Raw genomic sequence first — 15,799 nt, 5'->3', positions numbered from 1 at the left:
ACTGATCCTTGCCCAACAGGAGATAGCTTTCATCAAGACAAACGTCCAAAGAAAGCCCTGAGCCGCTTATTCCCTTGCAAAGTCTCGCTAGCTTGCGCCGAATGTTCTCGCGCAGGCTTCAAGGGGAGGAGATTATAGCATAGCCACAACAGACTTCAAATCTTCCATCCCCGTAGCCCGCGGTCATTTTACTCCAACATGTAGTGCTAGCCACTCTAGATGTATTGATCCCTCATTCTGCATTCAATAAATACAGATTCCCGATAAGATTTCTCACGTGGAGAGCAAGGGCCTTAGTGACAGCGGTCACTACTGTGAGGTCTGGCAAAACCCAAAATTGCGGGTCTCCGAGTCCCTCTTCTATGGCCATACCTTGGACCATCAATAAGTGTACGGTTGAACACCTGTTTGGTCCAGGCCACGAGATACCTTGGTGTTGGCCGACACTGCCTGAGATCTGTAGCCCAAGGGAGCGGCCAGGCGTCACATCCCTTTCTGGCTAGAAACTCGTGATGAGGCATGTCGAACCGGCCGTCGACACTGTCTCACTAGCCGCAAGACTAGATCGAGGCAATGGACCGTAAGGGGTTCTGATACTCCATCCAGCTGCGTACGCATATTCTCGAATCGCTTCGAATACGCAAGACGACAAGCGTCGCGATGCGCCCCTCTGCATCGCCATCAATGCGGTCCGATGATCAGCAGCGCTCACACTGCTCCGCTTGGCAGAGCATCCTGTCTCCGAGCGCCTGTGTGAGGCTAGCGCCAGAGTCCGGGAAGAGCTCCATAACTGAAGAATTGCTCCTCAAAGTCCTTCATCATGCCTCCGAAGGAAGTTTTGGTATCCACGGTTTCGACGTCAGCCCCGTCTCGGAATGCGGTTATATCGCTGCACAGGCCTCTGCCTGCGACAGCGCTTCCGCCGCCACTGACACTGTGCAAGGCGGTCGCAGGGGCGTACTCGACGCGAACGTCGTCCTGGCTCGGAAAGAGGCGTCTGAATTGAGTGAAGACGTTACCCGGACGTATACCACTCATGTGCTTGAGTAGATTGGCGTGTACGAACAGCGGCTCTGGATGCAACGGGTCGGCCTGGTCGGCGTGCCCGGCCTTTGGTGGATCAAGACCGTATTGCAGCATCGCAGCGCCGCAAAAATTGTCCCTCGGATCGCGGTTGCCCAGCAGGGAGAGCCAGCGTGGGGCCGGTGTGTAGGTTATACCAAGAGCTAGGAAGGCGTAGCGGCTGTGCCAATGTTAGCGTGAATATCTACCAGCGCGTGATGAGAAGGGGTGGTGTCGGCTTTGAGATTCGCAGCTTACAATGTATCCTTGTCGCCGCCACTGAACCAGAAGTCGCCCTCTTCAGCCATGTACTGAGCCAGATACAAGGCGGCAAGGTTTAGGCCATCATTGCCGGACTTCGAAATGAGTATCTGCCCACTATCAAGCTCCCAGGCGTTGTGGCAGGGGATGCCGAGCAGGCGGTGGATGGCATTGTCCGGGTGGTCGCGGTTAAGATCTGGCCAGAAGACGGCGTTGCCCCCTCGGGGATCCCGGAAGAGGGCTGAGTCGAAGAGAGCTCCTACATCGGACAATGGATAGTTGTCGGAATCTAGGTAGAGCACCTCGTCGAAGGAGCTGCGAAGAATGGCCTCTGCCTTGAGCTCAAAGTTTTTCCAACGGCCGGGGGTTTTCTTGGTCGAGACCTGTCCTGAATGTGAGTATCGTGAACGAGAATAGAGACTGCCCTGAAGGCCTTTGAGTTACACATACGGTGTGAGGAGTGGCTCCCAGTTCCTCCAGCTGCTTCCTCTGATTCTCATCAGTCAGCTCGCCCTCGAAGTGGAACACCTCTATAGCACCACGCTTCCAGCCCAGCCTCTGGATCTCCTTGATGCAGCCAATAGCCCTGTCCACAGTCCTGTGGTTCCCTGCCGCAAACACAATACCCCGCGAGCCCTGACGGACAGGCTTCCCATCAAGACCAACCCCCGGGCCGATGAGGGCAGCCTCCCCCTCGTTGGCGGTATGCTGCTCGAGAGACTCCAGAGCGCCTCTGCGCATCTGGTCAATCGTTTCTGGGTCGACGGCCAGCCATTTGCTGCGGTCGTTCTCGAGCTGGTCCTTGTTGACCTGAGCACCGGCTTGCTCCAGTGGGCAGGCCTCTTGGTTCTGCAGGCTGGCCTGCTCATGAGTGAGGACAGGCCTCGAGAGGAACCTGTCGACAGCCTGTCCAAGCTGGGGATGCAAGACAAGGGGCACGGGCAGTGAGAAGGGCGGCGAGACATAATTTGAGATGAGGGCGACGTCGAAGACCTTGGGTGTCTCTACCCAGGCCGGATAGCGCGCCCCAGCTTGATTGGGTTGGCTCGGGCTCGGCGGACTCACTGGGCCGCTTTCTGGTTGGACACCGGGCGACAGGTGCTGCAAGCCTCCTCGTGCGCTGCCGCGCCAGTCAAGATATGTGCCGCTGTGATATGCATAGACCACGAAGCAGAGAATGCTAGCGGTCATGGATGCGAGGAGCCAGGCAAGCCGCCTCTCCAGCTTGATGTGGCCTATCCGAACCATCTCGACGGAGCACTGGCGAGGGCAGGATCACGTCCAGAAGGCGTCCAGAAGGCGGCAACTTTCGGCACAGGATTGCCTTGCATGGCGCGATCAGAATGCTCACAGTGAGGCGGGTTTCACGTTTCAACAGGTGGTCGTGGCCGTGTGAGAAATTGAGTTTCAACGAATCAGTCCCCGGTATGCTGTGGTCGCTGACGTCGCACCTCAGTGCAACTTAGTTTCCATGTGAGGTTACTATTATCGTCACTGGCCCCCTGAACCCCGGCCTTGGTCGAGCATCCCCCTGCAACAGCAGGAATCAGCCCGGGCTTACTACGCACGGTACGTGTAAAATCAATTCCAGCTCACATCTACAAACATCGATGATGTCCCTATACATCAGCGAGGTCCGGTCGTGGTTGTGTCAATCCCGTTCTAGCGTACTGTATGTACCGTTAGATGGTTGGTTGGACACTCCAAGTGCAAAGTTGCCCTCTAGAATGAGTGGTCACCGCGAACGCTGCACTTTTGTGTAGAGAGTACCAACCAGACACCGACTTATCACTCATCACTGCAGACTATGAGTTTCCAGAATTCATGGGCTTAACAGCCACGCTGCTATCTGTGCGCCTTCATTCAGCCAAGCTTCACGAGTTCGGGGAAGACCGGGTCAGGTGTCACACGGGCGAATTCGTCAGCCGACTGGCCTGGCATATCATCGTGTACTGAATCACTCGAGAACCCGGAAACGTATTAATAGAGCTGTTCAGTAAGCTGTGCATCGCCAGGTCGAAATCTTCCTTGCCTGTTCAAGCCACGAATCACAAATTACATATCAATTATGGGCCACGGGATCTCACGGAACTGCTCTTCAGCTGTCGAGAAACAAACATTCCCTCGCCCGTAGTCAATGAACCAGTGCCAATGTCAATATCTGAACTTCCTCGGTACATGAGAAGCTTTATTTAAGTCGGTCCATGGATCCTCCCCAGGAGCAGCTTATGCCTGGGAGCTTCTATGCCTGCATCTCTTGACCTATCTGCCTGTCCCCTCCACCTCTGACCTCTCAATATGAGCTCCAACGCCGTCTTCATCCTCATCGCTGGGGCGTGGCACACCGCCAGTACTTGGAGTAAGGTTACTCCCTTGCTCGAACAGAAAGGCCATAGGGCCATTGCGGTCACCCTCCCCTCTACAACCGGGGACCCTGCTGCTACTTTCGGCGACGACATTGCAGTTGTCCGGGACTTGATTCTATCCGAAGTCAGACAGGGCCACGACGTGATCGTAGTGGTTCACTCCTACGGTGGCCATGTTGGCCAAAGTGCCATCCGAGATGTCCCGACAGTCAGAGCGCCCAGCCCAGACACCGCCCACGGCAAAGTTATCGGTCTCGCCCTGATGGCAACTGGCTTCAATGTGACCAACGGGACCTTCATCGATGCCTTCGACGGCAAGCCGCCGCCGATCTGGCATCCGGACGAGGAGTCTGCCTTTGTGGTATTCTCAGAGGGCATAGATCCGGCGGACCTGTTTTATCATGACCTTCCCACCGAGGAGAAGCAGTACTGGGTGTCGAAGTTGACGAAGCATAGCATGAAGTCCTTGTATGAAGGAAGAGAGCATGCATATGCTGGCTGGAAGGATGTCCCGTCGTGGTTCCTCGTGACGACAAAGGACCAGGCGTTGCCTGCGGAGGCGCAGAAGATGATGGTCCAGATGGCCAGGGATGCCGGAGCCAGTGTTGAGGTCAGGGAGGTGGACAGTGGGCACAGCCCGATGTTGGCACGCCCAGAAGAAACGGCAGACTTCTTGATTGAGGCTGCAACGGGCCTCGCTGGGTGACAAAGTCACCGTCTCGACCTCTACCACGCGAGGCCCCTACCTATAGATCGCTGCTCGAGTGCGGCGTCTAATAAAACACTCAACTCTTTCGACAAAAGTTGTTTGCTTCGCCTTCTGCTTGTTGTAATTTAAGCTAGTGAATGATGGATCGTTCCAAAAATGATGTAATTCTGAAATTCGAAGTCGTGGAGTTCATCTTGATTCTTGACTTGCCAGGTTTTGGACCAAGATAATGGCAAGCAACGAACTGGATGACACTACAATGCGGGTAATCATTTTCATGTATGTGTCTTCGGCCGTGGACGGTCGTCCAGAAAGTCGACCTGGATAGGTTGTTCTCCACGTATGATAAGTCAGTTTCTCACTTGAGGTAAAAGACAACTTGCATGTGTTTGACCTCACGGGACCTATCCAGGCCCTCGCTCTATCGCCATCAAGCTGCGGCATAAATCTTTAATCGTAATAGCACCATATACATAGAGTGCGTGGCATTCACAAAGACGCCTGGTATTATCGCCCCGCCAACGCCAGTGCCTAAAAACAAAAGAATTTACTTCGTAAGGCCGTCCTCAACTCCGAGTAAACCAGGAAGCATATGCAGTCGTCGTCATTCAAGCCGTGTTGCCATTGTTTCTCCTTCCATTCCGATCAGTAGTGTTCCTCTCCGCACTGAAGTTGCTGGTACAGGCCAGCAGAAACTTGCAACACGTCAACGTCAATTTGCAAGCCCTGGTCCAGCTATCATCCTGCGCCAAGCCAAGCTTGATACTGACGTCCTCGATCTTGTCGCCCTCGATCTTGTATGGCAGCATCAAGGTCTGGTCGCTGAGTGCGTTATTTGCATTTTGTTTCTCGACGAAGGCGCCGAGCTGCCGCACCAATTCTAGAAAGGCAACCATGGCGTTGTCAAACTTGCGATGCATGAATGTGAGTCCCAGGGGCATGTCGCCAGAGGAGTACAGCTCTAGAACATGCTTTTTGGGTGCTGGCGGGGGTGCATTTCTGTGGCTGCCGAGTCGACTAGAAGAAGGGGAGACTGGGTCATAACGGATGATCTTGGAAGTTGAGCCCATGGGAACAGCTTCGTAGCCGTCAAATTGGTAGCCGAGCTTATCAGCGACGGTCACTAGCAGTAGGAGAGCATGGCCCCATGCCGCATTGATCTCGGGCCAGTCGACGGGCTTATTCGATAAACGACCGAGCCGGAGCGAATTAATGGTCGCAAAGTAGCCATCAAAACTGATGCAGAAGGTGTCGTTATAGACGTTCGACCTCTGGAGCTTTTCGAGCAGGCGAGAGTCGTGATCAAACTTTGAGTTGGTACTGTCGCGCTCATTTTGAAAGTCTGTCAATTTCATGGCAAATGCGTTGCGATCTCGCCAAAACTGCTCCTCGTCGGCGTCGAGCTGTCGTGATTCGTCTTCCAGTCGTAGAACATGTTCATCCAGTTGCGCCTTCTCCTGTTCCAGATTCTTCAAAAGTGCGAGAGCCTCCGCCTCGCCTTGCTTTGTCCTCTTTAGTGAATCCTCGGTCGCTTTGAGCTCGTCATCCGTTGGCGCTTCTGCTTGCATTTCCTTTAGGTACGCCACGTATGCCTCCCTTTCACGGTTCGCGGTATCGAGTTTCTTCTGTAGACCCTCGACAAGCATTTCAGTACACTCCACACAGACGGGGTGGTCTATGTCCGACCTCGCAGAAAGGATCTCATGCAGCTTGGTGATGCGCTCCATCTCGCGCGACTTCGAACTGCCATCGTCTGCCGACATGTCTCCGGTCGCCCGCCGCGAAGCAGACTGGCCAGGTAAGCGCTTCGGATTCCCAACTTGGGATTCTGTCAGATATATGAAGGACATGCCCGGGTTGTCTCGTTGATGTCCTTCGCCTGGTCGTAGTGGGCCGGCAGGTTTCCTGAACGTGGCTGGGCCGGCGTCCTTAGAGATACGGTCGTACAGAGATTTTCTGGCCTGGTCTTGTGCATTCGTATTCCGAGAGGGTGGGTGCCGTTTCGTTGTAGGCTGGGAAGAAGCTGCTGCAGGAGTCTGAGCATTAGGACTTGGCTGAGGCGTTTCGCGATGCAGAAGGTGAGAGGTATCCTTACCGACAAGCAAGTCATATGCCGCTGGGTTGAGGTCCTCTAAGGAGCTGTCCAGCTTGAGAGGTGTTCGACATTTTTGGCAATACATGCTGAAGGACCCGTGCGCGCAAGCAGCACAGCGATGATGGCGATCAGAACTTGTCTGCACTTGTAGGCTTTGCGCAGGTAATGCATGGAAGACGCAGGAGACTGACGTCGCCCAGGACAAGCTGCCCAAGTAACTTGCCTGCCTGGGTGCCGAGGCCGGGCCCGAAGCTCCCCCCACTCAGCCCTACGGCTCCAGGGGACAGGGGCCCATCTCCAGACTCCAGGCACGTCAAAGGAGCCCTGCAGCGTGTTTTGACGCGTCTCATTCTCAATTAAGCTCCTCGTCCTCGCAGCATCGCTTCGACCACGAGGTCACATGCCCGTGCCGCTCATCAGGGCACCACTATGGAGCGACCAGCTAAACGGCAAAGAATTGCACTTGGCTCACTTGGCACCGACGACGAGGACGAGCTCGACTGTGAGCCTAATGAGCTCAACCAGAGGCGAGACCCTGCCTACCAGCTCGAACAGGCCAGGTTCCGTGCTTCGAACAAGCTCAAATCCAGATTTGAGGACATCTTCGCCAAATATGAGAAGGACTTCACAGGGGTTGGTGATGAAATCGACCTGAGGACTGGTGAGGTCGTCGTGGATAATGGACATCTGCAGTCTATCACAGGCGTCCAGGAGTTTGGAGACACTGATGGCGATGAAGATGAAGATGACAATGTCTCGGAGAACGAGCGTCTCATCCTTGGCACAGGCAATGGGGGCTCCAGAACTGGGTCATCAGACGCAGTGACGCAGAGCAATCATTGGGTGATGTCAGGTTCAAACCCAAATTGGGCCCGACCCTCAGCTAGCATGAGAGTGCCCACGAGTCTCTCCTCTTTAGGGCCCCCGGCCCACGAGCTTCTCGTGCCGCCAAACAATCGCTTCGACTCTTGGAAATCCGCGAACACCCAGGATCTGGACCCTGTGTGGCAAGCTCCTGAACTCCCTCGGTCAGCGTTTCTGGGCCAGCAATTTGGAGCGCAGGCACAGAAGCACATATTTGGCATGGGGCAGACCACGAAGAAGGTGTCTAGAAGGTCACTACTGGAGCCTAGAAACCAGGACGGTGACGAAGAGGATGTCCTCGGCGCCCCTGGCAATGATCCCAGGAAGAAAGAGTCGCCCTTAATCAAGGCGAGATTCCCAGCCGTCGGAAGCAGCCCTAACAATGATTCTGGCTTGCACGAAATGATCCAAGATGTAATCGACAACCTTGCGGACATGTCACCTTCAGCGGAGAAGTTGGAAAAAGGCGCATCAGGCACAGGGCCATCCACCAAGACCAAGTTGAAGCCAATTCGATCGAATCCAGGGTTAAACGGCAGGAGGTGTACTGAACGGACGTGCGATGACCAGGGAAACGCAACAAGAAAAGCGGGTGAGGCTATCTCTAGGCAAGAGAACGGAGCAAGCCCAGAGATCAACAGAAGGCGAGGGTGTAAAGCTACGGCGGATAAATCTCAAGTAAAGGCTGTCAAAATTCGCAAAATAACAAAGCCGGAGACACATACCGAGAACCAAGCAGCTGAGACAATAGGGGAGTCAGGTATTCCGGGCATGGATGAAGATTCTTTCTTGGATATCACCGGAAATGAGCCTGTTAAACCGGCTGGACAGGTTTTATACGTCGAGATCAAGGCAAGGAAGCTTGGCCAAAGCGATTGCTTTGCTCGAGATGATCAGGACGATAGCGAAGTACAGACAGTCGACACAGGCCTCTCAAGTGCCGATGTGTCGGGCCGAGGGCTGCATACCTCGTCGGGTGTTGCAGAGAAGGTAGCCGACACTCAAGATGACAATTGCGCCACGGAGTCGGACAGAAGCCTCCTCGACGATGAGCCAACAAGATTAAAAGCGGTTGATGAGCCGTTAGGAAGAAGAAAGACTAACGAGACTTTTGCTTTCTCGGGCGAAGAGGACCTGCCATCCAGGACAGTTAGAAACCAGAAACGGCCGCCCGCGTCGGCTGGAACCCACGATCAAGCACTGCAGCAGTCACAAGCGAATATGCCGTCGCATCGTGCCGAGGAGCGATTTGAGAGGAATTTTGTAGACCCAAGCTATGCATTCTCGGACGATGAAGATTTATTGCCTAGAAGCAAGAAGAACAATCAACGTAACTCGGAACCGAGACTCCGCGCCGATATAGCTGCGCATGATGTCTCGCAAGTTGCCCCGAAGTCAAAAGCTGCGCCGACTCTGCAGACAAAGGTTGGGCTTGATGCTTGGGATCAGGAGAGCCGAGATCAACTTGCGCGTATGTCACCAAAGCCAATTGTTGAACGGGATTCAGCAGCGGATGCTTTGGAGGTCTCCAAGCTGAGCCACATACAAAGCTCGGAAAATATGGACTCTGCCGGCCCAACAGCCCCCCCTTTATCTGCCTCACACCGGCAGAGCCGAGGCAAGTGGCCAGGTGAAGCAGGAGTAAAGCAAGCCGAAGAACAGGTCACAGGTATGGCTGGTACTCGTGCCCTAAAACATCGATTTCGGGAAAATGCTGTTGACGACGTCCATGGCGTCCCTGGAACTGCGCACGCGTCGGCTTCAGCTGCTGCATCAACTGCAGTCGAGGCGAATGTCGAAAGAACATCAGCAAAGCCTCCGAAGACAGCACAGACTATACCAGTACCACCAACAACACCTCAGCCAAAATCTAAGCCAAGATCTGAGAAGACCCCGTCCTCTACATCGGGACTCATCTCGCTCCTTTCGGATGACGACGACGAAGAAGACGAGATCTCCTTCGATCTCGCCGACTTCACGCCATCTGGGCACCACCGTATCCTCACCCTGCGCCCGCACCACCACCAATCACCTGCATCTAGTACATCTAAGAAGAGGCGCGGCGGTAACCTGCTCTTCGGCCCAGCCTCAGCCACCAAGATGAGCAAGCATAGCACGCCAAGCTCGGACAGTCAGCAAAGGAAAAAGAAGCGCCGCAGCACACATAGTCTCGCAAGGAGCGTGGTCAAGGTTAGACGTGAAAGTTCTCGAGCTCTGAGTCCGGTAGGCTCGGTGGTGCAGACACCAGGAGGCACGAAGAGGAGGTGCGGAGAGGATGGCTTCAGATGCGAGAGAGACTTTTGTTTTGTCTGCATCAGCATATGAAAACCCACGTCACTGTAGGCGGAGATAGAAATATCCATGCGGGGGATCAATGAGACCGTGACTAGGAAGCAAGAGAGCTTCAGTGGTAGCCATAAGTCATCTCGTGGGAGAAGCAGTCAGTGGAGCGGTGCTGTCATCTGCCGCGTTCAAATTATTCGTCATAAAGTGTAAAGCCTATGAAAACTGTGCTCGCAGCATTTATGGAAACCCCTCGAACGACCTGGTATGCAAAGTTTCCACGACTCCCCTATGAGAAAGCACCAACGCCTGTGTCATTGCGACTGGAAGGGAGTCCCCACCAGGGCTGACATGTTGTAGTTGGATTCCCCAACCTTCAGCCCATCGACAACATGCTGCCACATCGTCCTCCTGCTCGATGGGTGCTTTTTGTCGGTCATCGCAAAACGCGAAACCAAGTTTGTTGGTGTTGAGCTGCTGTGGTGTGGCTATCATGACTTTGGAGTGTTTCCAGCGCAGGCCTAATGAGCAAGTGGTTGGCTACAAGGTTCTCGATCTTTGCTCCCAAGCACTGCGAGGCAAGTAGTAGTACGTAGATTCGCGGCGCGCACATGCAACCAGGCTTGACGTGTTGCAGGTCTCACAGGAGAAGCAGTGCATTCAGAGCCCTCCCCACCCTCCTTCATACCGATGCTGAACGAGATGACAGAGTTCCGGGGTATCTTGTCGGTGAAGTCGGACCAGCAGACTTAGTACGTTGTCAATGTTGGTGGGCTAGTTGCTGCGAGATCAAGAGTTTACAACGCCAGGGGCACCCGCTAGGTACGCCTGGAGATTTGCCTCGTCACGAATAGGGTTAAAATATGGGTGGGCCATGGCCTCTTTCGCGGTCAATCTCTCCTATGCAATTTGTTAGGGCCATTATAAGGAATCGGTGACAGGACGAAGAGACATACCTGATGGTCGTAACGCAATAGTTTGTCGAGGAAATCAATAGCCTCATTGCTGACAAACCGCTGATTATCGGCATTGACGAAGCTGTGCCAAGGCTTCTTCTGGAAGCGGCCAAGGATGTCGTCGTACTGGGCGTCAAGCTCTATCTCGTACTTGTCCAAGTAGTCGAATAAGTCATCGGTACCCAGGACCTTGGCAATCTTGACCAGCTGGTCGCTGTTGGAGTTGCCATGGAAAAATGGTTCTTTGCGGAAGATCATCGACGCAAACATCGCCCCGAGACTCCACATGTCCAGACTGTAGTCGTATTCCTGGAAATCGACTAGGAGCTCTGGGCCTTTGAAGTAGCGGGAAGCCACGCGCACATTGTACTCAGTGCCAGGGTGGTAGAACTCAGCCAGACCCCAGTCGATAAGGCGAAGCTGCCAAATCATCAGTAATCGTTGAGTTGAGAGACGGATGGGGTTGGCACTAGGTATTCCTACTTTTCTGTTCTCGTGATCGATCATAACGTTGTGAGGTTTCACATCACGGTGCATGATGCCCTTGCTGTGACAGAAATCCAGCGCCTTGAGGAGCTCGGAGATGTAGAAACGAACATCGAAATCGTTGAACTTGGGGTATAGGCTTCGGAAGTCGGTATTATTGACAAACTCGAAGATGAGCGAAGGTGTCTTGCTCTATAGGCACTCAATGTCAGTGACAGAGTTCAATTCCTGCTGTCTCGGGTGCATCTGCCCAAGGAAAGCTCAAGGCCCCGAGAGAGTTTCGAGAAGTCGGACTTGTAATCACCTGTGAATCGCGGACGACGTCCAGCAGTGCGACGATGTTGGGCCCTCCCGCCAGGTTCTGTAGGATCTTGATCTCACGCTTGATCTTCTTCTTCTTGACAGGCTTGAGGACCTTGATGACGCATTTCTGGTAGTTAACCACGTTGATGCCCTCAAAAACTTCGCTATATTTTCCGCGACCTAAGCGAAGCGCCTCGAAAGTCAGTTTGCCTTTGGTCACACCGCGTCGCCGGATGATATGGTGGGATCACGGACCAATCTTGCGGACAACCTCGTAGTTCTCCAAGACACCCCAGCCTGTTGAGGCTATATGTTAGCAGTTGCCAAAGCCACAGGTGGAGTTGCGCGACAGCTCGAGCTGCCATGGCGAGTCTAGCTCGGTTGGCAGGCGGGACATACTGATGTTGACGCTGTCATAGTCCCAGTATGCTCGAGGCATGTTCTGGTTGACGTCTGCGTAAACCCGCGCCATTTTGACTGTGGCGCTTCGAGACGCACCTGTTCACTCAGCGATAAGGAGGTTGGCGATGAGGCTGCAGTGGTCCGAGGGGAGGGGGGCCACCAACAGTTGTGAGGCTGGACAACAGTTTGGAACCGCGATTCAAATCGGGGTGGGATGTCGTTATCTTTTGAGCTAGTGCCATGCATATCAGGGTTCGGGGTGGGTACTACCAGCAGAGGGGGGTCCTAAGGTGTGAGTCCTTACCGCGAGGCAGCCCTTACAGGCCATAAGGACACAGACAGGGCGGAAGTCCTCGTTACGAAGGGACGACCCAGGCCTTTTCTTGTTGCCACATATTGTGTAATGTTGAGTCAAAACCTACTAGAGAGTTCACTCTACCAAGCTGAATTGGCAGATCCAGTGAACCGCGGAATGCGATTCCAATTCACCTGCTGGTGGCGGGAGACGAAGGCATCACCGAGGCCTGCATAAAGCGGAATACAAAGCCGGCACGCCAGGAACCCTCAATCTTCGATACTTGTGCTTACTTAGAAATGGTCTCAGTTTGGGTGACGATCTTGATGGGAGCTGATGAAGTGAAATGTCTCATCCCTCTACAAGCAGGGCCTGACCGCCTCGTCAATGTAAAAAAAGTAGCATGTTGAGGTCTCTGTTGCCCATTGTAGGTAGTGTGGCAGCACGTGCAACTACACCCTCCACTCGGAAACTACAATGCGCCCTCGATGTCTTCGGAGCATTAGCTACTGAATGGGATGCGGTCACTTGTGATTCAAACTTATTCAGCTCAAACCGAAAGGAGCCATTCTGGCTTACGACAAGCTCGTCCGCCAGAAGCGTTCCACTGGAGCTCCATCACCCTACGTGATAAGTGCATCCAGTAATTCTGGCTGAGCTCTTCAAATGCCCCTGCTCCCTGCTGAGATCCTCTGATGTCAGTGGATGATTCCTTGCGTTTCAAGGAGTGATGACAGAAGCATGAATGGGTGTTTGTCAGAGAGAAGATTATAGCTCGACATTTTCCTTTCGCGAGAGTGCCCGACATAGCAGATAGGCGTATGGCCGACACTCTCCCTCCGGACTTCCGCCTAAGGATGACGATACGATAATGTTTCATCACGTTGGAGGTGCAATGAGAATAAGGCTAAGAGAGACTCACAGAGTTTCTTGCCGCATTGAGGCTGGCAGCTATGCTCGCAGGACTGGCCCTGCTGAAGCCTTTACTGTAAAGACCCATATCTTCAATAAGTCATCAGCCGTCCTCATACGTAATTCTGCGCCGTTGTTTCGCCGGGCTCGTATTGGCTTGTGACTGCCCGGACTCCCCGTAATCCAGGCCATCCAGTCCATCCTCGACGACGTCCCAGGTCCTCTTGCGCCGTTCGGGATCGGGTGAGTACTGGCGCTTGCCATTGCCACTTCCCCTTTTCTTCTTCTTCTTGTTTCTTTTCTTTTTCGTGGGTGCGACGCCACTTTTGGAGACGTTGTCATCTAGCTCGCCGTCTTCGCTCCCACCGTCTTCGAGGACTTCGAGAGGTACAGGCATAGGCGATGGTGACGATGTGTTCCGCCGCGTTGAAGCTCTCTCTAGCTCTCTCTGTAGGGCCTGGGTCTCGGAATGTCGAAACATGGCAATTTGCTCGTCGGTTAGGGTGCGCTTCACACCATCTGGATAGTAGCCTAGCCCGTCTTGATCCTCGTCATCATCGTAGTATGCTTCATCATCGCCCTCGTCATACTGGATCCCCGGGTGCAAATTCGCCTTGTCTGGGCTGAGAAACTCTGTCGTGAAGGCAAATGATGGGACTCGGCCGAAATGTGCGTCGTGGAACGAGATCAGGTCCGCCTAGCCCGGACGCTATCAGTGGGTGCGCATTTAGATATGTAGTGAGCAGTACGTACCTCAGTGACATGAGGGATTGGAAACGGCAGGCCAAGGTGATGCTGCGTTGGTTGCGACATCTTGTCAGAGACCGCATTGCAAATTGCGCGAGAGCGACCTCTTGTAGGAGAGGCGAGCAGAATGCTGTTGATGAGAGCGACGCTTCCGTTTCTAGCGCGACGTGTTAGATTGAAAAAGCCCAATTCATTCTGAGCCTTGGTTTTCGAGGCTTTAAGGGCAGATTTGGACAATCAGTTGCCTTGCGACCATCGCAGAGGCAGGACGTGGGGAACAAGACAGAGGCATGGAGGGCTTGGAAATTTGAGGTGCTGGGAGGGGAGCTTGATCGCGCATAGGTTCTTGGACTACCCAGCTCTAGGTAGGTAGGTACCTAGGTAGGTAGTTAGGTACCTCCGTACCGTTTTATTGCTGTTGGGCCAATGCGTTACCGTACAGTACAGGGCCCGCCCTGCTGCAGGGAGCATAGTCGACAGATCTGGACATCAGAACGAGAGAGTGCAAGCAAGTCAAATGGGTTCTCTCAATTCTAGTGTCACGATATGAAGAGCATTTCATTGGGTATCTCTGATTTCTCCAGTACATGCCGCTATTTACATCCCAAGTGAAACCAATCTAGTCAATCGAAGTACAAATGAAGTGTGTAAGAAGCTTGACTTGCTAGCGAAGAAAGCACAGAACAACAAAATCCCAACCCAAAATCAAGCAACACTGGCTCATCGATGCGAGCGTCTCGAACGCCACTATGAATGGAGCGTGCTAGAAGCGCATATCAAGACTGACTGAGGAGGTGCATGGCGCTCTGGAAGGCTTGCATTACTTGCTGGTCTGGAATTCACGGGTCAGCTCGACTCGGAGAGTAAACATCCGTATGGTTGCTGAACTTACAGTACATCTTCTTCTTCTCGAGGTCTGCTTCTCTGAGTTGGACATATTGAGTCCGTGTTTGCAACCTGAGGTAAGTGTCAGCCCAGTTCCTCGGCCGCAACCGCTATCAGTTGCACTCACCGTTTCGTTGCGCGCTCATTGTCATGAGCGGACGCAGCGGAGGCCCAAACATTGAAATACTAGAGATTTGTCAGTCACGTCCTGGCCGACAGGTCCCGAAAGGGGTTGATCGCGCACTCTGACGAGGGCCTCGAACTCCGCCATCAAAGCTTGTTCATGCTGATTTGCATCGGCTAAGGCGGCTTCGAACCGTGCCTCGAGATCCTCCCAGTCGAAAGACGCAATGCTCCCGACAGTTCCCGGAGTGTCTGGAGTAGCAGACCGCTCAGGAGCTAGGTGGGCAGCATGCGTGAGCCCGGCCAGATGGCCGTGGCCATTCGCCTGAGAACGGTGCTTGCTGTGTGTGTGCGGGTTTGAGAGGGTGACGATGCGCGGCTCCGGGGTTCTGGAATTGGCTGGTCGTGGCAGTCGGCTGTGGTGGGGGGAGGCGTCCTTCCTGGCGTCTTTGCCCCCATTCTCACCCTGTTCGGAGCCAGGCTCTTGCTCCTCCTGCTGACGGTCCAGCTGGGCACTAAAAGGTGGTGACTGTGAAGGCTTTTGTGGTGAATATGCCTCAGAAGATTCTGATGGTGGCAGCGGAGGCGTCGTTGATCCGTCTGCGTCGTCCATCTTCGCTCCGAGCGACAGCACCAGCAAATCCACCACACGCCGTTAGGCGAGGATCTACACGGAAGCTGTAATGGAGAGGCGGTATGACCGTTGGCTGCTTGTCTACGCAGGTTGAAGGTCTCCCTTGTCCGATGACGCGAGCCGAGAATAAATTACCGAGTTCGACTGTTCACATGAGGCTGCTTTACGCGTGACGCGTGGGAAAGATGAAATCGAGTAGGCGCGAAGAATCGAATCGGGATCAGCATCAACGAGATCAGATGGGGTCGTTCCACAACAAGCAAGTGGTATCTCCTGTGGGGTCGCGGGAACGTCCCACAATTGACGATCTCTGGTTCCTCTGGTCGTTTGATCACAGTAGGAAAGGTACTCTGCCTTTCATACCCCAGATTTGACTCAGATTAAACATCTCTGTTACGGGCGTGGGCATGTACAAA

At 53.8% G+C, this 15,799-nt stretch overlaps 7 protein-coding genes across 7 annotated transcripts; 2 read left to right on the top strand and 5 right to left on the bottom strand.

The window, feature by feature from the left end:
* Positions 1-759: 759 nt before the first annotated feature.
* J7T55_005449 (uncharacterized protein) lies at positions 760-2,571 on the bottom strand (the record flags this gene model as incomplete). The annotated part of the gene is made up of 3 exons (XM_053132945.1): positions 760-1,243; positions 1,321-1,706; positions 1,774-2,571. 3 exons carry the CDS (start codon positions 2,569-2,571, stop codon positions 760-762), a joined length of 1,668 nt encoding a protein of 555 aa, XP_052989069.1.
* A 1,050-nt stretch (positions 2,572-3,621) lies between these two features.
* Positions 3,622-4,395, top strand: J7T55_005448 (uncharacterized protein; the record flags this gene model as incomplete). The annotated part of the gene is made up of 1 exon (XM_053132944.1): positions 3,622-4,395. The coding sequence occupies one exon, from the start codon at positions 3,622-3,624 to the stop codon at positions 4,393-4,395; it is 774 nt and encodes a 257-aa protein (XP_052989068.1).
* Positions 4,396-5,006: 611 nt separating this feature from the next.
* On the bottom strand, positions 5,007-6,578 carry J7T55_005447 (utophagy protein; the record flags this gene model as incomplete). Its single annotated transcript, XM_053132943.1, has 1 exon — positions 5,007-6,578. One exon carries the CDS (start codon positions 6,576-6,578, stop codon positions 5,007-5,009), a length of 1,572 nt encoding a protein of 523 aa, XP_052989067.1.
* Positions 6,579-6,922: 344 nt separating this feature from the next.
* J7T55_005446 (uncharacterized protein) lies at positions 6,923-9,682 on the top strand (the record flags this gene model as incomplete). Its single annotated transcript, XM_053132942.1, has 1 exon — positions 6,923-9,682. The coding sequence occupies one exon, from the start codon at positions 6,923-6,925 to the stop codon at positions 9,680-9,682; it is 2,760 nt and encodes a 919-aa protein (XP_052989066.1).
* Positions 9,683-10,429: 747 nt separating this feature from the next.
* J7T55_005445 (casein kinase ii alpha subunit) lies at positions 10,430-11,857 on the bottom strand (the record flags this gene model as incomplete). The annotated part of the gene is made up of 6 exons (XM_053132941.1): positions 10,430-10,540; positions 10,597-11,016; positions 11,080-11,274; positions 11,387-11,565; positions 11,641-11,682; positions 11,785-11,857. 6 exons carry the CDS (start codon positions 11,855-11,857, stop codon positions 10,430-10,432), a joined length of 1,020 nt encoding a protein of 339 aa, XP_052989065.1.
* Positions 11,858-13,097: 1,240 nt separating this feature from the next.
* Positions 13,098-13,807, bottom strand: J7T55_005444 (uncharacterized protein; the record flags this gene model as incomplete). Its single annotated transcript, XM_053132940.1, has 2 exons — positions 13,098-13,691; positions 13,748-13,807. The coding sequence occupies 2 exons, from the start codon at positions 13,805-13,807 to the stop codon at positions 13,098-13,100; spliced, it is 654 nt and encodes a 217-aa protein (XP_052989064.1).
* Positions 13,808-14,517: 710 nt separating this feature from the next.
* J7T55_005443 (uncharacterized protein) lies at positions 14,518-15,362 on the bottom strand (the record flags this gene model as incomplete). Its single annotated transcript, XM_053132939.1, has 4 exons — positions 14,518-14,573; positions 14,634-14,698; positions 14,754-14,812; positions 14,871-15,362. 4 exons carry the CDS (start codon positions 15,360-15,362, stop codon positions 14,518-14,520), a joined length of 672 nt encoding a protein of 223 aa, XP_052989063.1.
* Between the last annotated feature and the right edge of the window lie 437 nt (positions 15,363-15,799).

This window comes from Diaporthe amygdali (genome assembly GCF_026229845.1).
Source record: "Diaporthe amygdali strain CAA958 chromosome Unknown NODE_34_length_500367_cov_65_467389, whole genome shotgun sequence".
In the NCBI taxonomy this organism is placed as follows: domain Eukaryota; kingdom Fungi; phylum Ascomycota; class Sordariomycetes; order Diaporthales; family Diaporthaceae; genus Diaporthe; species Diaporthe amygdali.
Note: the sequence above shows the minus strand (reverse complement) of the source record. Positions and strands in the feature narration are given on the sequence as shown.